The sequence below is a fragment of the Galeopterus variegatus genome, unplaced genomic scaffold (assembly GCF_000696425.1).
Source record: "Galeopterus variegatus unplaced genomic scaffold, G_variegatus-3.0.2 Scaffold3192, whole genome shotgun sequence".
Classification (NCBI taxonomy): Eukaryota; Metazoa; Chordata; class Mammalia; order Dermoptera; family Cynocephalidae; genus Galeopterus; species Galeopterus variegatus.
The window spans coordinates 205,013-223,908 of record NW_007729303.1 but is presented as its reverse complement, the minus strand read 5'-3'; the positions used below and the strand labels follow the sequence as shown (position 1 = coordinate 223,908).

At 38.2% G+C, this 18,896-nt stretch overlaps 1 protein-coding gene and 1 long non-coding RNA gene across 3 annotated transcripts in view; one reads left to right on the top strand and one right to left on the bottom strand.

The window, feature by feature from the left end:
* The window catches only part of PIGB (phosphatidylinositol glycan anchor biosynthesis, class B), a 38,802-nt gene extending 28,689 nt beyond the window's left edge, over positions 1-10,113 (bottom strand). Inside the window, exons 1-5 of the mRNA XM_008584268.1 lie at positions 9,961-10,113; positions 8,624-8,756; positions 8,079-8,196; positions 4,245-4,349; positions 1,930-2,060 (exon numbers count right to left, since the gene is read on the bottom strand). Coding sequence (XP_008582490.1) covers positions 1,930-2,060; positions 4,245-4,349; positions 8,079-8,196; positions 8,624-8,756; positions 9,961-10,096 — 623 coding nt within the window. The 5' untranslated portion in view covers positions 10,097-10,113. The remainder of the gene's footprint in view (positions 1-1,929; positions 2,061-4,244; positions 4,350-8,078; positions 8,197-8,623; positions 8,757-9,960) is intronic.
* Positions 10,114-10,273: 160 nt separating this feature from the next.
* Positions 10,274-16,803, top strand: LOC103600032. Of its 2 annotated transcripts, none has more exons than XR_551355.1 (3): positions 10,274-10,494; positions 11,621-11,843; positions 16,781-16,803. It is a non-coding gene; the product is annotated as an uncharacterized LOC103600032 (long non-coding RNA). The 2 variants fall into 2 exon arrangements; XR_551354.1 differs by lacking the exon at positions 16,781-16,803 and adding an exon at positions 13,926-13,949.
* Positions 16,804-18,896: the final 2,093 nt, after the last annotated feature.

The following is an 18,896-nucleotide window of genomic DNA, read 5'->3' as shown; positions in this document are numbered from 1 at the left end:
GAACCCTCGGGCAGGAGCGCCGCCGCGCTTCCCAAGCGGTGCACTATCCAGTGCGCCACCGGGCCGGCCCTTTTCATTTAATTCTTATGTGAGCTGTTTTATTATTCTCATATTACAGAAATCAGTGTTTAGATATTCGCACACCATCCTTAATGTAATCTTTAATTTCTAATACTTGCATTTTTTTTTTTTTTGTCTTTTTTGTGATTGGTAAGGGGATCGCAACCCTTTGCTTGGTGTCGCCCACACCGCGCTCAGCCAGTGAGCGCACCGGCCATCCCTATATAGGATCCGAACCTGCGGCGGGAGCACCGCTGCGCTCCCAGCGCTGCACTCTCCCGAGTGTGCCATGGGGCCGGCCCAATACTTGCATTTTTTTAAGGAATGTGCAAAATGTCATTTTATCATCAAGTCTGGAATAGTTTACTTGTCCTGCTTATACAAGGAAGAATGCTTATATAGTAGCCCTTTTGTACTATATGACCCTCGCTTGCTTAGATCTACATAGGGAAGGGCACCTGAGCCCAGGCAGCCAATCTAAGGCTGGCTGGCCAGTATGAAAGCTCTGTCCAAATAGGGACAATGACATATAATGGACCTAATCAGATTCTCTCAATTGAATGTGAGATGCAGAGAAAGTTGGGCAATTGATAACGAGAATAGAAGTGGACAGAGACTAGCTAAGCCCTCAAATGACGGAAGACTAAAACAGGGATTCATAGACTGGACTATAAAAGTGCAACAAAACTGCCCACTTCCTCAAACTGCCTGTATTCTGCATAACCTTCCAATTCATTTGTGTGACTGAGATATTCTGGTTTTCTTCCAGGCCTGGCCACAAGGCTGAGATGCCCGTTTTCCTTTTTACTTTTAGCCTTATAATAAAATCCTCATCATATAGGTAAATTGAGTGATTGCTTATTCTTGAAATCAAAAGAGTTGAATGCAGGAGTGATTTTATTTGATTTGATCCTCCCAACAACCTTTTATGTAGGAAGAATGGATACTAGCATTTTAACTAGACTCTCAAATTCTGACTTTCTTCCTTTCAGTATATCCTAAATACTGCTACTACAAGAAAATCAGATTTGATTATGTCATCCTTCTCAAAATCTTTCAATGTTTCCCTATCTAAAGAATAAAATCCAAATTTTGGAGAAGTACAAAGTCCCATTCCAGCCTCATTTCTTCCCTTCTTCCATGTATCCTACAGTACTCTAGCTACTCTGGACAACCTACCCTGAATACATTGAAGCCCTTTTACAGCTCTGTGCCTTTGCTCACATTGTTCCCTTTGCTTGGCATTTTGTTTCTCCAGTTTGTATGAAGCCAAATCAAGTCCAAATATTTTCTATTTGCCCTTCCAGATCTATTCTTCTTCACCATTTACTTGTTCTGTGTGCAGGGAGGCTGACCTAGATGGACGACATCAATGGTCTGCCTTGGTTTCTGGCTTCTAATTGGTTTTGGCTAATTGGAAGTCAGGAGAAGAATTGAGTCAGGATTATTTATTTCCCTGACTGTCTCCATGTTACTGATAAAAGCTGGCTGTGCCTGTCTCCTGTTGGGACCTCTCTTACAGTTACAGCTCTATTTGGATTCCATTAACCATTTCCTCTCCTTGCTCCCTGGGGCCTAGAGATAATAGAGACTTCCTGCTGTGATTAACCCTGGGGTACTATAGTATCTCCTTACTGGCTTTCCCATGTATTGTCTACACCTTTGTAAACAGTCCTTATTAAACTCACCTTAATTATTCAGTTTGAGAGTGTTACTGTTTCCTGCTATATCAACTCAAAATTTGTGGTTCACATAACTCTCATGAACAGTAGGGGGTCTACTGAACATTACAATGTATTGATATTTAAGATTTTTCAAAAGCATGCCTTAGAGGTTTTGTACATAATTATTAACAGTAATATATCTCACCTGTTCATAGACTTTGACCCTTCCAAAGGATAGTAGAAAAGAGCAATTATGGTGAGAACAGTTTCCATGGTGTTTGTAAGGGTTCTGGTACAGCAATACCATGTGAACCAAGAACACAACTGGCAAAAAAACTAAGAACAATTATGAGCAAACATGTATGAAGTAGGAAATGGAAAAGCTTAGTATGCATTATCTTCTATGGAAAATAACAAGCAAATCTAAATATAGCAAAAACCACATAGCCGGTTGGTTCAGCTGGTTAGAGCACCCCCTTGTAGCACAAAGGTCAAGGGTTTGGATCCCAGTCAAGGGTACTGGCCAGCTGCAAACACACACACCTACACAAAACCACATCAAAAGGTAAATGATGTTAAAAGTAGGCATGCCCAAACATTTTTTTTTTTTGGCTGGCCAGTACGGGGATCTGAACCCTTGATCTAACCAACTGGCTAACCAGACAGTGCCAAGCATTGTTTTTAAGAAGTTATCTCCAACCTAGGTCTATGATAACACCAAATCTATATTTGTTAATGTTAAGAAGTTTATACTTTCAGGTGCATTTTTATGGCATTGCATTTGATTTAAATCCCACTTCCAATTGATGAAATATATACAGAGTCATTGATGGTACAGTTTATAGAGGATTGAAATTCATAATTAGATTTTCCCCATCAGTATTCCTCAAACTGTCTTGTAGTATTGACCTAAGTATTTTGACTGTTTTTTATTGACCTTGGTTTGGAATGTCACCCTATTTCTTAATAAAAAATTAAGACAAAACAGGAGAGAGAAAAAAAATGTCAAGAAGCATTACTAAATTTTAATTTGTAACTGACTAAATTAATAAACCATTTTTTGTAAGAACATGTAGACAGAAGCATCATTAAGTCTACAAAACAAATATCTTATTAGTTTCTACAAAGAAACTTATTAGTTGAGGCAATGGTATTAAACGTGGTACTAGCTTCCTATCTCTTCAAATACTCGTAGAGCCTTTAAAAAGTGTTCTCAATTTTCATGAAGTTAAAAGTTTTTCTTAAACTAGAAGAAGAACCTAGTGCTGCTACTTTGGAAGAAGGATTTCAAAGGCTTCATGACCTTTGCCTACCATTTTATGTTGAGCCTTCAGCAATGTACATAAATTATAAGTACAAAATAAAGAGGCTGACTTTATTCCTGAATCAATTAGCAAAAACTCATTGCTAAACCAATCTTTCTTTTTAATGCAAAAGAACATACTACCTTACAGAAATATGTCCTTTCTCCAATTTATTAATAAATTATATTCCAGAAGTCCACTGGTAAATTGTTTGTGTGGAATTTGGAATGTATTTTCCAATATAAACAATATTAAAAAGGTAGTAAGATTTCTAAGCTGGCTCATATAAGCTTATTTAATTTTGGAAAGAGCCAAGTGAAAAAAGAACAGTTCTAGAGAATCCAGTCCTTCTTCAGGATATGTTTAAATGGGAAAATCCATTCAAGATTTGAATGGGAGGGCTGGCCCCATGGTGCACTCGGGAGAGTGCAGTGCTTGGGTGCGCAGCGGCGCTCCCGCCGCGGGTTTGGATCCTATATAGGGATGGCCGGTTCGCTCATTGGCTGAGCGTGGTGCGGGCGACACCAAGCCAAGGGTTGCGATCCCTTCATCAGTCACGAAAAAGACAAAAAAAAAAAAAAAAGATTTGAATGGGAGATGTCAAGAATCTATCTTCCCACCTTGAAACAAGCCAAATGACAAAACACAGTCTTCTACACCACATTCCCTGTTACATGAGTCCTACCATTTCAAATATTCCAGCCAGAGGTGAGAGTGTTTCAGTGCAAAGGGATTTCTCAGGCTGAGCCTCAGGTAGTTGGAGTAATAGTGAACAAGGGTTGTAAACAGCTGAGGTTCTTTGTGAGGTAGAGTGATTTAGGAGTACCCCTACTGAATTCTATGGAAAGTGAGGCAAGGATCCTGATAGTTTTGAGGAGTGAAAGGGCTTCCAAAGGCTGTCTCCTGGGGTCTAGCCTCTCCTAGGGTTTGAGAACATCAGTAGCTTCCACTGCCCAGGACTCAATAAGAAGGAGAAAGATGGCAGGTGCCACTTGCGTTTTACTGTTATTAAATATGGAAGTGCCTCTGTAAAGTTGTATTAATTATCATCTAAAACTGTTTAGGGAGTGTGTTTTTCCATGTGCTTCACGCCCACAGGAATGAAATAACTGGCAAATAGTTTCTCAAGCGTTTAGGTCAAGGGTTTAGATCCCCATATTGGCCAGCCGCCAAAAAAGAAATTTTTTTAATTAAATAAAAAGTGTTTAGGACTTACCACCCATCTTGCCACTTCCTGATTTTCTAGTTGCTTCATTAATGAGTAAAGCCTCATGTCTGCTATAGCAGACAGAAGTGCTTGAGCAAGTCTAGGAATCCAAATCTTCATTAGTTAAAAAGAAGAAGATGTTAAAAACATCTGTTGGTTCACAATGAGTCATCATAAAAATCAACAAGCTGATCCAACTGCCAACTGAAAGCTAATCTTAGTATAAAAATATACATAACATATTCTATTCTTCTGCAAAAATACATCTGTGTTTCTACAAAAATTACATTCATCTCATGGAAATACCCAAGGTAGTTTTATCATTCTCTGTTATATACAAGGGCACTTCAAAAGTTCATGGAGGGCCGGCCCGTGGCTCACTCGGGAGAGTGCGGTGCTGATGGCACCAAGGCCACGGGTTCGGATCCTATATAGGGATGGCCGGTTTGCTCACTGGCTGAGCGTGGTGCTGACAACACCAGGTCAGGGGTTAAGATCCCCTTACCGGTCATCTTTTAAAAAAAAAAAAAAGTTCATGGAAAAATAGAATTAAAAGATAATACTTATCTTTTCATGAACTTTTTAGTACCCTCATATATATGTATATATAGAAAGAGAGAAATAGATATATAACAACACTACTGTATATCAGCGCTACTAATATTAATTTAAATAACCAGCAAACTATTTCGTAGTATTAAGATGCTATTTTAGAATTATATTTCTTTTCATTAGCATACAGTAGGGTTTTTTTCTTCATCAATCAAACATTTACATTTATAGTACTGTGTACTAGATATCACACGTAGTACTTTATATATATCTGTTCATTCAGTCCTAACAACCTTCTGAGGCAGGTACTGTTCTACAGATGAGGAAACTGAAGCACAGAGAGGTTAAGTAATTTTCCCAAGGCTGCACAGCTAGTTAGTGTGGAAGTCAGGATTCAAACTCAGGTCTATCTGACACCAAATCTCATGCTCTTAATTACTTAGTTACACTGCTTCCCCATTCTGCAATATAGATAAATAACACAAATTACTTTTCTTTTTAAAGCACAAGTAGTCTACAATTATAGAAACATCGTATTCAGATGACACTAAAAGTAAACTTAAGAGTAAAATTAAAAGAAACAGTAAATTTATTACGACTGAATTACAGGAGGAAATGCTAATGCTGTGCATTAGTATCTCTAAGAGTTTTTAAAAAATGTGTCATAGTTATCACTAACAAAACTTGCTGGTGGAGGTCAATTTAATCTTATTTTATTCAAAAGATGTGTTTCTAAAAATTTACATGAATTTGTATTTCTGTTGACTCAAACTTTATTAACTTTACACTATAATTAGACCTGCTTTACTTCCAATTGTCAGTGGCTTCTAACACTTTAGCTTTATGTTCTTTTTCTTTGTCAATGTTTAGGTCTTAGAGTTAAAGGTACACTGTACTTGTTAATTCCACTTAAACTGTGCCCTGTAAAATACAGTAAAAGGCACCTATGTACATACCTTCTGTTTACTCTGCATAGGGAACTATAAGCTTCATTCTCACTTCCCAGGCCCCCTGAAAGCAGTTCATATGAAAAGTCAATTTGGCTACAAATTTAATGTGGGCCAATGGTGTGAGGTAGCTACTAAAAAGCTTAAAAAAAAATCCTTTTGCACTGAGAGATATATAGTTTTTATGAAGTTAATGGTCTCACCCGATTCTGAACTAGTTACCGTAGCCATCAGTATCATGTTCAGTTTGGAGATCCACATTTTAAGATGGATATTAATAAATTACCAGGAGTCCAAAGGACACTGTAATTATGAGCTTAAGAACTGGAGATGTCTAGCCGAAATAAAAAACTTTTGAAGGGATGCCATGTAGAGATCACAAATTTAAAAAGATTTTAGCTCAACACAAAAATAAGTGGAGTTCTGAACTCCTAGTCATTAGCAGTCTCTCCAGACTTTTAAGATACCATAATTTTCCAGATTGTAGTAGGAACCCAATTAGAATGAAATAATAGTTGCATATAACTTCTGGACAATAAAAAGTAGTAGATTGGCATAAAGATGAGAAGGAACATGCCAGGGTAAAATCAAAAACATGCCAACAGCCAAATTAAAAAGCAAAACAAAACCAAAAACATTTCATTTTGTACAACGCAATATATCTAAGATATTATCATATCAACACTTAATCAATATATAACTTATAGATTTTACATTCCTTTTTGCACTAGGCCTTTGACATCCAGTACATATTTTACACTTATTAGCACTTCCTCATTTGGACTAGCCACAGATCATGGCTAGTGGCTACCATGTTGGACAGTGCGGCTCTAAGCCATCTCTACTTCTGTGCACATACTTTATGCAGTTTAAAGAGAAGCTATCTGGAAAGAGCACTAGGCTGTGAGCAAGGAGACTTAGGATTTAGCTCTAGCTCTGCTTTTAACATGCTGTGACCTTGGTCTGTTTACTTCACTTCTCTGTTCCATTCTAACTTCAAAAATATATTATCTATGTTAAAATATGAAAAAAAAATCAATATAAGAGTATGAATGGCTGATTGCATCCTAATAAATCTCTACCTGATCAAGTTCCATATAGGACACAGGGTTTGGGAGGGGTTAGGGGAAGGGTTAGGGGAGGGGATAAGGCAGTCACGGGAGGTTTCCTTTAAATCACGAAGTGGTCTGGTGGGTCAGCTACAGGTTGAGGGCAGTGGACAAGCCTCGGAGGGATAGAAGATTTTATCCTGAAGTCCACTTCATTCATAATTTAACCTGTTTACTGGGATATAAGATATCATTGATGACATTATGTGATATTTGCCTATGATTCCAGACTTTATGGATACCATGAGTAATCTAGAAGCTAGTGGGTAACTCTGAGAGGAGATAAGTAAGTTTATAGCTCCTAAATTCCACATGTGTCAATGGGAGAGACTCTGCTACTGCTCTCCTTCTAAATTCTCCAATGATCTTCCCATGTGAAGATCACTGGTCTGATCCTCATTTCTCTACAATGGGGAATCAAATATCATTGCAAAGAGGACAGTACAATCCTGCCTTAAAACAAATACCTCAGAACCTCAGTGTCTTTCTAGGCTCCAAAAAATACCTCAGGATTTGAATTCCTTTGGAATACTGGGCCATTAGCCCTCCCTAATGGAAAATAGGAAAGCCAAACTTCTGAGTACAACTTGACCCTGCTTAAAAGATCTTGAGAATGAGGCTAGAGAAACCTGTGTACCATCAGGTCCTCCTTTGTACCCTCTCCCAGCAACTGACCTAGCAATTCATGATCTAGGAATTAAAATCCTACTCACTATTGATGCTCAATTACTACAAAGCACAATGATTATGCATATCATTGCAATTCTGTCAAATTAATTTTTTCTAAGTTTTAATTTCAGCACTAAATCCTGAATGAGTTTATATGTATTTAGTCCTAAATTCATATAACATGGTCTTCCACTTACAAGTTAAAAAATCAAAACAACACTGCTCTCAAGTGATTCTTTTATGAAAGAACTATACTTCTAAAGTCCAAATAATTAAAATATTGAAGTCATTTTGAAAATCTGCATATCCTAACTGAATTCCTCAGAGCAGGACATTTTCATGCTCAGTTTTGGGTTTTAGCAAATATTGAAAAGTTACACATCACAATATGTCTTTGGTACCATGAGCTTCCCAGATGTGGCTGGACTCTAGCAACAATAATAGTCTTTTAAAAACAAACTTCATGGTACCGATAATATCATTTAGGTAATATACATTAACCTTTGAAAAAGAATAGAACAAATCTACTTTTAACAACTATTTTGGTTAGTTTTATTTAAACTTACCAGCAGTTGGACACTATCTTTCTCCAAAAGGTGCAGAATCTTGTACATGCTTGCAAAGATTAAGGGGTAAGTGTAACCCCTCAATCTTTCTGTCCATTCCCAGGTCAAATAACCATAATTAATAATATTAAGGACTAAATGTCAAATAGTATTGAAACAAAACCTATTTTCATATCCATATATAAAAGAATATTTTATTTTTTGACAGAGTTTTAAAACACAGCATTTTACACTGGGTATTTGGATTAAAAATTCATTTGGCCAACTAAACTCTTAACTTCTTCAAGGCAGGAATATGTTTTTTACTTCATCTGTACCTTCCAAGTATCAAGCACTGTGGGAATATATGCTAAAGCCTATGTCAAGTATATTAATATCAAAGAATGATATATAAGAAATATTAATAAAATAATGGCATACTTTGATGAGTTCCAATTACTTGGAGAAAATATGGAAAGCTTGATTGAAAATATGTTAGAGATACTGAACACAATTCCTAGGATGAATACACATTCATGGTTTGGAAAAGAAACTACAAAGGATATTTGAAAACCATGTGATGTGCAACTTCAAGAGATTGCCAGTATTCATCTGGAACAAAACTTGTCTGGATTAAAAAGCAGTTAAATATTCGTAAAGCTATGATAAACAAGACCAGATAAATGTTTTCTCCGAGAACTGAAAAGCAAAACAAAACAGATAACTGTGACACAAAAGTCAGGCAGTTCCATTTGCAGAACTTAAAATATGCTGCTCTGGTTGGCTTTTTGCTCAGGCTCTGTTAAGGTACAGTAGTGAACTCTGGCCCCTCCACACCATTCTCAAAGCCAATCTGAGCTGACAGTTATACAAGAGCCAGAACCTCACCAGTGGGTGATCACCACTTCTTTGATTTAACCAACTTTTCTTGCAATTTATTGTATAAAGAGAATATTAAGATAAATATAGAAAAAGGAACTGGGTTACCTAAGGCCTTAGGCTAATTATGTTACACTACATGTGTATCTGATGAAAGAAATCAGCTATCAAATTACTAATTAGGGCCGGCCTGGTGGCGCACTGGAGAGTGCGCCGCTTGGGAGCGCAGCGCTGCCGCTGAAGGTTCGGATCCCATGTGGAGACCGGTTCCCGTGAGGGCGCAACACCGAGGGTTGCGATCCCGTTGCCGGTCCCCGGTACGGGTGCGACACTGAGGGTTGCGATCCCGTTACCCGTCAGTAAAAAAGACAAAAAGGAAAAAAAAAAATTACTAATTAGGACGCAACTCTCTCTATATGTGCCAAACAGTGGTTTATAAAATGGTCCTCTGTACATTTTTAAATATCTCTTATTGATGCTTACTATATGCCAAGCACTGTGTTAATTCATTAACATGCCTCTTATTTAATCCCGAAAACAATATTAGGGGGTAGGTATTATTACCCCATTTTTTACATGAGAAAACTGAGGCTTTGAAATCAGGGCTGGCCAGGCAGCTCAGTTAGTTAGAGCGCGGTGACATAACACCAAGGGCAAGGGCTCGGAACCCAGAACAAGCCAAACCACGAACCCCTAGCCCCCAAATTGCCCTGTCCAAAGTAAAAAAGTTGTAAATGACTAAACATGATTCAAACCTAGGTCTGTCTGCTCACTCCAAAGTCCTGCTCTTAATCACAAATGCAGCGCCTGTAGGCTGAATACAAAGTATTTTTTAAAATTTGAATTTAGTTGCCAACATTAAAAAAACCCAGATTTTATATTAAAATATATATTTCTAGCATTTTCAAACTGTTTAAGATCTGGCAACATAGAGCTCAAGTGGCAACCACTGGCTGGTAGCAAAACACAGGCTTCTCCCCTTAGATGCAGAAGCAGCTCTCCGGACAGCGCTCCCTCAACTCACTTCCGCGGCACCCAGTGCTCTTCTCCTGGGCGCTGAGGTACAAGACAGACTTTCTCTTCCGCAGCTTCATCTTCTCACGGGAGCGGTTCTGGAGACCGCGGAAAGCAAGGGTGCCACCGCCGCGCTCCCCCTCCATCCCGCACTTGCTGGGATACCCGCTTAAAACCCCCCGCCGCTTTCCCGGGACAGAAAAAGGCAGCAGTAACGCGCGGTGCTCTTCCGCCCACTATGTTTGGCCTTTGCGAGCAGCCGTCGCTCGCAAGCGCGGTGGTAGCTGGGAAAGGGCAACTTCTTCGAGCCAATCTCGCGAGGTGGTGTCTGCAGGCGCGTGCTGCTGATTTGGTCAGAGCCACTGCGCTTTGAGCGGGCTCGCCTGCGCTTTCCCCTCGGTATTTCTTGCCGGGATTGCTGCCCGCCTTTGGCTTTGTGTTCTCTGTGTTCTGGGGCCCGGAAATTCTGCCTGAAGGAGGCTGATCTCACCTCTGCGGGGGCAGACGCGAGGTGGAGTTAGCGACTTGGGGCTGGCGCAGAACGGTAGGAGAACGGTCGGAGGTGCCTGAGTGGTGTTGATAATGATAATTAAAAACGTAAATATTTGTGTAACATTTTACGTTTTGGGTGATCTCACAAAAATTTTGTTGAACGAGGTTGGCAGGGTAGGGACGATCTAGCCTGTCGTACAAATACAGAAACTGAGGCTCAAATGGTTCCTATTTTTTTAAAAAGACACTTAGTCATCGAACCAAAGCAAGGTCGGTGAAGCTGTCATTTACCTAGTCAACCGTAGAGTCCAGGAGAAAACGGGATTTTCTTTCTGAGATTGGTTTAAACTACATTCCGGGGGTATTAAGGGCAAGCTATTTTTTAGTACCATATCTGCCACCAGGGATTTCTGTGATCTCCGGGGCTGGTTTAGGAGGACCTATTGTTACACCTAATTAAGAAAACGTGTAAATCCTTCAGTGTTCTTTCCTCATTTACAAACATCTACCTAGTTTTTCCGGAGACTAAGGTGTTGGCAAGGAATATTACTTTCTGGGAAGTACTAGGTTCTTAACTCTTCAAATGTTGAAAGTAAAACCAACCAAATTTCCTTTATATTTTTGTCCAAAATGGATGGCAAATGATGTCTACTTGTATTTTCTAAACTATCAGAGGGAACTCATAAAATCTTTTAGGTTGTTTTAAGAAATTGTTATTTTTATCATACATATTGCTAAAAGAAAAAAGAAAAAAGAGACATGAATAGTACAGAAGGACTAATGAAAAGTACCAATTCTCTGCCTACCTTTCTCCTGCTTCCAGATCAGATCCCTCAGAGGCAATCCCTTTGAACTGTTTTTGGCTGTTTCTTTTAGTAATTTTATGGTATGACTTTAAAGCAAAAAGAATGTGCCTTCCCCTCCCCGCTTTCGCCATTTTTAAAATTAGCCATTTAAAATCATTGAGAACATTCTGTAATAGCAGTGGATTTAGCTTTGCCTTACACCATCGCCTAACCTTCATTTCCCATACTCCCTGAATATTTATATTCGTATTTTAGCTAGTAACATATTATTACAAAAGGATTGTTCACTCCGGAGCAAAATAGTGACATAAAATCTTTAAAAAGGATATTGTAATAAGTTGCTGCTTTGCTTCCCTTTTTTTTTGTGCACAGATCTGAAGAGACTTCCTGGATGTGGAGTGGCCACCTTTGTTTTGTTCCGAGTTTGTTGCAACCATGTTTGGGAGATTGACTCTTCCACAACTGCTTTTTGCTAGCATCGTTGGAATTGCTGGAGGAATATATATTTATCAACCAATATATGAGCAGTATTCTAGAAATCAGAAGGAATTAAAAGAAAAGTTGAAATTGGCACAAGAATCAGAAGAGAAGAAAGGTGGTATTCGTTGATAAGCGAATCGAGTTAAACCACTTCAGGCAGAAAGCCCCTCAATTAGCCTATAAATTGCCTGGTTTGATATATTTCAGTAGTCTTTCAACCCTAACCATTTCTCATCCCAGGCAGGAGGAGTTGAGAATTAGGGTGGCTCAGATCAAACTGAGGTTTTTGAGAGGGTAGATGGTGTTATATAGGGTGGCAAGTATGACACATCTGTTTCTTTAACCCACTAAGCAGATTTGCATTAATCATGATGGTAAGAGAATAGTTAATTTATTTTATTTTATTTTATTTTATTTTTCCTTTTTGTCTTTTTTCGTGTCCGGCAACGGATCGCAACCCTCAGTGTCGCGCCCGTACCAGACCAGGACCGGCAATGGGATCGCAACCCTCAGTGTCGCACCCGCACCTCGCTCAGCCAGTGAGCGGGAACCAGTCTGTATGTGGGATCCGAACCCTCGGCAGGAGCACCACCGCGCTCCCAAGCGGCGCACTATAGCAGTGCGCCACCGGGCCGGCTGAGAATAGTTAATTTATTATGAAGCTATTATTCATATACTTAAAGGTTTTTTTTGAAGTTGCTAAGAACTGATTGCTTTTTACCCTACAATCTTAAGCATGTATTTTCAGTGAGATAGATAAATGTAATCACATATGTCCAAAATGCTTTCTTTCTTTTTCCTGAAATGCAGATTCATTATAACTTAATCTCAGCTATTTATGTTAAGTGGAGACCAGCATGGGTAATTAAAAAAATAAAAATAAAACGAAGAAATTGCAGTAATACATGTTCATTAAAAAATTCAAACAATACAAAATGAACAAAATGAAAAGTGAAAATTGTCAATGTATAAATTGATTTATTCAGTACACTTAACAGTTTTGTTTAGTGTGAGCTTTTGAGATTTTTTTTTTGCTATGTGCTTAAAAATATTCTTAAAAGTTTTAGTTTACACCAAGTATCTACTGTGTAACAGGCTTGGATTTGCTTGGCTACAGGTAGACTATGTGTCTCATCATTCTGGGACTGAGCCTGAAGGAGCAGCCCCTATCTGAGATGTGACAGAGTATAGGAGAAAGAGAGAGAGACAGAGAAAACATACAGTTATAAGCTTTTGCTCAATTGTTGCAAATGTCACATTATATATATATATATATATTTTTTTTGTGGCTGGCTGGTACAGCGATCTGAACCCTTTGCGCATGGTGTTGTAACACTGCCCTAACCAACTGAGCCAACCAGCCAGCTGTCTACATCTCATATCTTGTTGGTTTAGAGCATGTCACATGGTTGAGCCCGAAGTCAACAAGAAAAGGACATGGACTCTTCCCACAGGATGCATAGTTGAGTCACATGACAATGATGAGGAATATATAATCCTAGTACATTCAAGGAATAATAATCTTATATGTCAAGTTAAATCGAACTCCTTTTCATTCTCCTTTTGAGAAGGATACATTGGCCAAGTTAGTAGTCACATACCGAGTTCCAGATACTGCATCTATTCAAATCAAAACCAAAATGAGATACCACTTCATGTTCACTAGGATGACTACTATCAAAAAGACAAAATAAAAACTGCTGGCGGGAATGTAAAATGGTGCAGCCACTTTGGAAAAGTTCTTCAAATGGTTAAACATAGAGTTACCATACGATAGCAATTCCCCTCCTAGGTTTGTACCCACAAGAATTGGAAACATGTTCACACTAAAGCTGGTACATGAATGTTCATAGCAGCATTATTCATAATAGCCAAAAAGTGGAAACAACCCAAATGTCCATCAACTGATAAATGGATAAATGAATGGTATATCCATACAATGGAAAATTACTCATCTTTAAAAATGAGAGTACGTGCTACAACATGGATAAACTTAGAATACGTTATGAAAGAAGGCCAGCACAAGAGGCCACCTATTGGTATGATTTCATTTATATGACATGCCCAGAACAGGCTCATGTGTTAAGACAGAATGTAGATGAGTGGCTGCCAGGGGCTGAATGAGGGAAGGATGGAGAGTGACTGCTAGTGGTTATAGGGTTTTAACTTGTTTTGTGTTTTTTGTTTTTCTTGGCAGCTGACTAGTAAGGGGATCCAAAGACCATCGTGTTACCAGCACCATGCTCTAACCGAGTGAGCTAACTGGTGAGTCTTTTTTTTAGGGTGGTGAAAATGTTTTGGAAATAGGTAGTAGTGATCAGTGTACAATTTTGTGAATCTTTTTAGAAAAACACTGAATTGTATACTTTTAAAGTATGAACTTTATTGTATGTCAATTATATCTCAATAAAGTTGTCATTAAAAAAAAATTCTGCTTCCAAAATAGCAGCTGCAGTTGAGGTAGTCCACTGTTTTCTGCTATTGTCGTAGTCTACGATCCATCTAGTATTTTCTTTTTTGGCTGACGACGGGTAAGGGGATCTGAATCTTTGATCTTGGTGTCATAACTCCATACTCTAGAGTATTTTTTTCAATTGTTAAATATACATACCATAAAATTTACCATTTTTAAGTACAGTTTAGTGGCAGTAAGTACATTCACATTGTGCAACCAACACCACTGTTCATATCCAGAACTTTCTCCATCTACTCTTTGCAGGGCCCAGAGAAGTGAAGTGAGTAGGGATTGAGAACTGCCCTCCCCCCAACTCCTATATCCTTCAGACCTTTCAAAGTGGTATTAATGTCTGTAATTCTTTGTATGAATTGCTTTTGACTTGCTATTTTAGCCAGGTAAAGTAGATTCTGGGGCTTTCAGATGGCCCTTTCTACCATAAAGGCTCTTACATCACAGGTTAAAGTAAGTAGGATGGAGAGTGACTGCTAGTGGTTATAGGGTTTTAACTTGTTTTGTGTTTTTTGTTTTTCTTGGCAGCTGACTAGTAAGGGGATCCAAAGACCATCGTGTTACCAGCACCATGCTCTAACCGAGTGAGCTAACTGGCCAGCCTTGTTTTTAGGGTGGTGAAAATGTTTTGGAAATAGGTAGTAGTGATCAGTGTACAATTTTGTGAATCTTTTTAGAAAAACACTGAATTGTATACTTTTAAAGTATGAACTTTATTGTATGTCAATTATATCTCAATAAAGTTGTCATTTAAAAAAATTCTGCTTCCAAAATAGCAGCTGCAGTTGAGGTAGTCCACTGTTTTCTGCTATTGTCATAGTCTACGATCCATCTAGTATTTTCTTTTTTGGCTGACGACTGGTAAGGGGATCTGAATCTTTGATCTTGGTGTCATAACTCCATACTCTAGAGTATTTTTTTCACTTGTTAAATATACATACCATAAAATTTACCATTTTTAAGTACAATTTAGTGGCAGTAAGTACATTCACATTGTGCAACCAACACCACTGTTCGTCTCCAGAACTTTCTCCATCTACTCTTTGCAGGGCCCAGAGAAGTGAAGTGAGTAGGGATTGAGAACTGCCCTCCCCCCCAACTCCTATATCCTTCAGACCTTTCAAAGTGGTATTAATGTCTGTAATTCTTTGTATGAATTGCTTTTGACTTGCTATTTGAGCCAGGTAAAGTAGATTCTGGGGCTTTCAGATGGCCCTTTCTACCATAAAGGCTCTTACANGGTTGCGATCCGTTGCCGGTCACGAAAAAAGACAAAAAGGAAAAAAAAAAAAAAATTCAAACAATACAAAATGAACAAAATGAAAAGTGAAAATTGTCGATGTATAAATTGATTTATTCAGTACACTTAACAGTTTTGTTTAGTGTGAGCTTTTGAGATTTTTTTTTGCTATGTGCTTAAAAATATTCTTAAAAGTTTTAGTTTACACCAAGTATCTACTGTGTAACAGGCTTGGATTTGCTTGGCTACAGGTAGACTATGTGTCTCATCATTCTGGGACTGAGCCTGAAGGAGCAGCTCCTATCTGAGATGTGACAGACTATAGGAGAAAGAGAGAGAGAGAGACAGAGAAAACATGCAGTTATAAGCTTTTGCTCAATTGTTGCAAATGTCACATTTCATATATATATATATATATATATTTTTTTTGGTGGCTGGCTGGTATGGCGATCTGAACCCTTTGCGCATGGTGTTGTAACACTGCCCTAACCAACTGAGCCAACCAGCCAGCTGTCTACATCTCATATCTTGTTGGTTTAGAGCATGTCACATGGTTGAGCCGGAAGTCAACAAGACATGGACTCTTCCCACAGGATGCATAGTTGAGTCACATGACAATGATGAGGAATATATAATCCTAGTACATTCAAGGAATAATAATCCTATCTTATATGTCAAGTTAAATCGAACTGCTTTTCATTCTCCTTTTGAGAAGGATACATTGGCCAAGTTAGTAGTCACATACCGAGTTCCAGATACTGCATCTATTCAAATCAAAACCAAAATGAGTTACCACTTCATGTTCACTAGGATGACTACTATCAAAAAGACAGAAAATAAAAACTGCTGGTGGGAATGTAAAATGGTGCAGCCACTTTGGAAAAGTTCTTCAAATGGTTAAACATAGAGTTACCGTATGATAGCAATTCCCCTCCTAGGTTTGTACCCACAAGAATTGGAAACATGTTCACACTAAAGCTGGTACATGAATGTTCATAGCAGCATTATTCATAATAGCCAAAAAGTGGAAACAACCCAAATGTCCATCAACTGATAAATGGATAAATGAATGGTATATCCATACAATGGAAAATTACTCATCTTTAAAAATGAGAGTACGTGCTACAACATGGATAAACTTAGAATACGTTATGAAAGAAGGCCAGCACAAGAGGCCACCTATTGGTATGATTTCATTTATATGACATGCCCAGAACAGGCTCATGTGTTAAGACAGAATGTAGATGAGTGGCTGCCAGGGGCTGAATGAGGGAAGGATGGAGAGTGACTGCTAGTGGTTATAGGGTTTTAACTTGTTTTTTGTGTTTTTTGTTTTTCTTGGCAGCTGACTAGTAAGGGGATCCAACGACCATCGTGTTACCAGCACCATGCTCTAACCGAGTGAGCTAACTGGCCAGCCTTGTTTTTAGGGTGGTGAAAATGTTTTGGAAATAGGTAGTAGTGATCAGTGTACAATTTTGTGAATCTTTTTAGAAAAACACTGAATTGTATACTTTTAAAGTATGAACTTTATTGTATGTCAATTATATCTCAATAAAGTTGTCATTTAAAAAAATTCTGCTTCCAAAATAGCAGCTGCAGTTGAGGTAGTCCACTGTTTTCTGCTATTGTCGTAGTCTACGATCCATCTAGTATTTTCTTTTTTGGCTGACGACGGGTAAGGGGATCTGAATCTTTGATCTTGGTGTCATAACTCCATACTCTAGAGTATTTTTTTCAATTGTTAAATATACATACCATAAAATTTACCATTTTTAAGTACAGTTTAGTGGCAGTAAGTACATTCACATTGTGCAACCAACACCACTGTTCATATCCAGAACTTTCTCCATCTACTCTTTGCAGGGCCCAGAGAAGTGAAGTGAGTAGGGATTGAGAACTGCCCTCCCCCCAACTCCTATATCCTTCAGACCTTTCAAAGTGGTATTAATGTCTGTAATTCTTTGTATGAATTGCTTTTGACTTGCTATTTTAGCCAGGTAAAGTAGATTCTGGGGCTTTCAGATGGCCCTTTCTACCATAAAGGCTCTTACATCACAGGTTAAAGTAAGTCTCTGCCAACTACTGAGTTTATATTTATCTGACTTAAGGACTAGGGGTGGGGTGGGAAACTCTAAAAAGTGGGTCCCTGTTAGATTAGTTTGAGGCAAACCTGCATTCACCCTTTTTCCTCTATGAACCCCATTTTTAACTGAAAGACCATGGTGGCATTTCAGTCTGCTCATACCGGTGTCAGCTTAGATCCTGACAGTGGTCATCAAAGTCTTGAGTATTCCTTTTTCTGAATGCACATTTACCCTGGTTGATGGCCTTGGTTCTCTTGGAGAAAGGAGCAAGAGAATGTTCACTGTATATTTTTGTGGCATTGAAGAATCCTTCCTCAAGTTGATACAGCTTCTTCAGTCATTGGGCTCTAAGTCGCAGAAGTGACTTAAATCAGGAAATTGGTGAGGGACCATGATTTCCATTGTGGAGACTGACATCAGCGTTTCTGCTCACTGTCTGTTGATTTCCTAAAAAAAAAAAAAGATCAAGAGACACCACATCCCATCTTTCCCTTCAGAACATCATGATCTATTAGCCATCACCATAGATCCCTGCGGGTCAAGACACCTTGGCTGCATTCCAGACTTGCTTCCCATTACAGCAGTTATGTCCTGATGTAATGTCTGTCCTTTGCCATTTTGGAATTTATTTCTAACAGCTACCATTAAGCTTTTAAAGATGTCAGTGCCTTTCCCACTAGTGCATCAATCGTTCCAATGAAAGGAATATCAGGGCTTTCTCAGGTAACATAAATAGGTGGTTGTTTCTCCAGTCTTATAAGAAATCCATTCTAACCCCAAGATCAGGAGGGTGGAATAGGGGGAGAAAAAGAGTTTAAGGAGGGAAAGCCAAGGCAATGATATATTTTCAAGTGGGCCATTAACATAGGTGACTAGACTTTATCTGATGGGATTTTCTGAAGAGACTAAAAAAATTTTTTTAACTATTATTTTGAAATAATTTCAGAAAGAGAAAAGGTGCAAAAATAGTACAAAGAATTTTTATACACCTGTTACCCAGATTGAACAATTGTTAACCTTTTACCACATCTGGCTTAATCTCTCTCCATATGTATGTATTTATATATATATATACACATGCCAATACATTATTGTTTTCCTAAATCCTTTGAGATTAAGTTGCACACATGATGCAAAATATTTTACCACTAAATATTACAGTATGTAATTCCTAAACACAGCAATGTTCTTTCATAATCACAACATAATGATCAGGAAATTAAGATTGGTACAATATTATCTAATCTCAAATCTTGTCCAAATTCTGCTAAGTTCCATTAACGTCCTTTTGAGGAAAAGGTAACTTTTTAAAAATTTATTTATTTATTTATTTATTTATTTTTTGTTAAATTTTTATTTTGTCAATATACACTG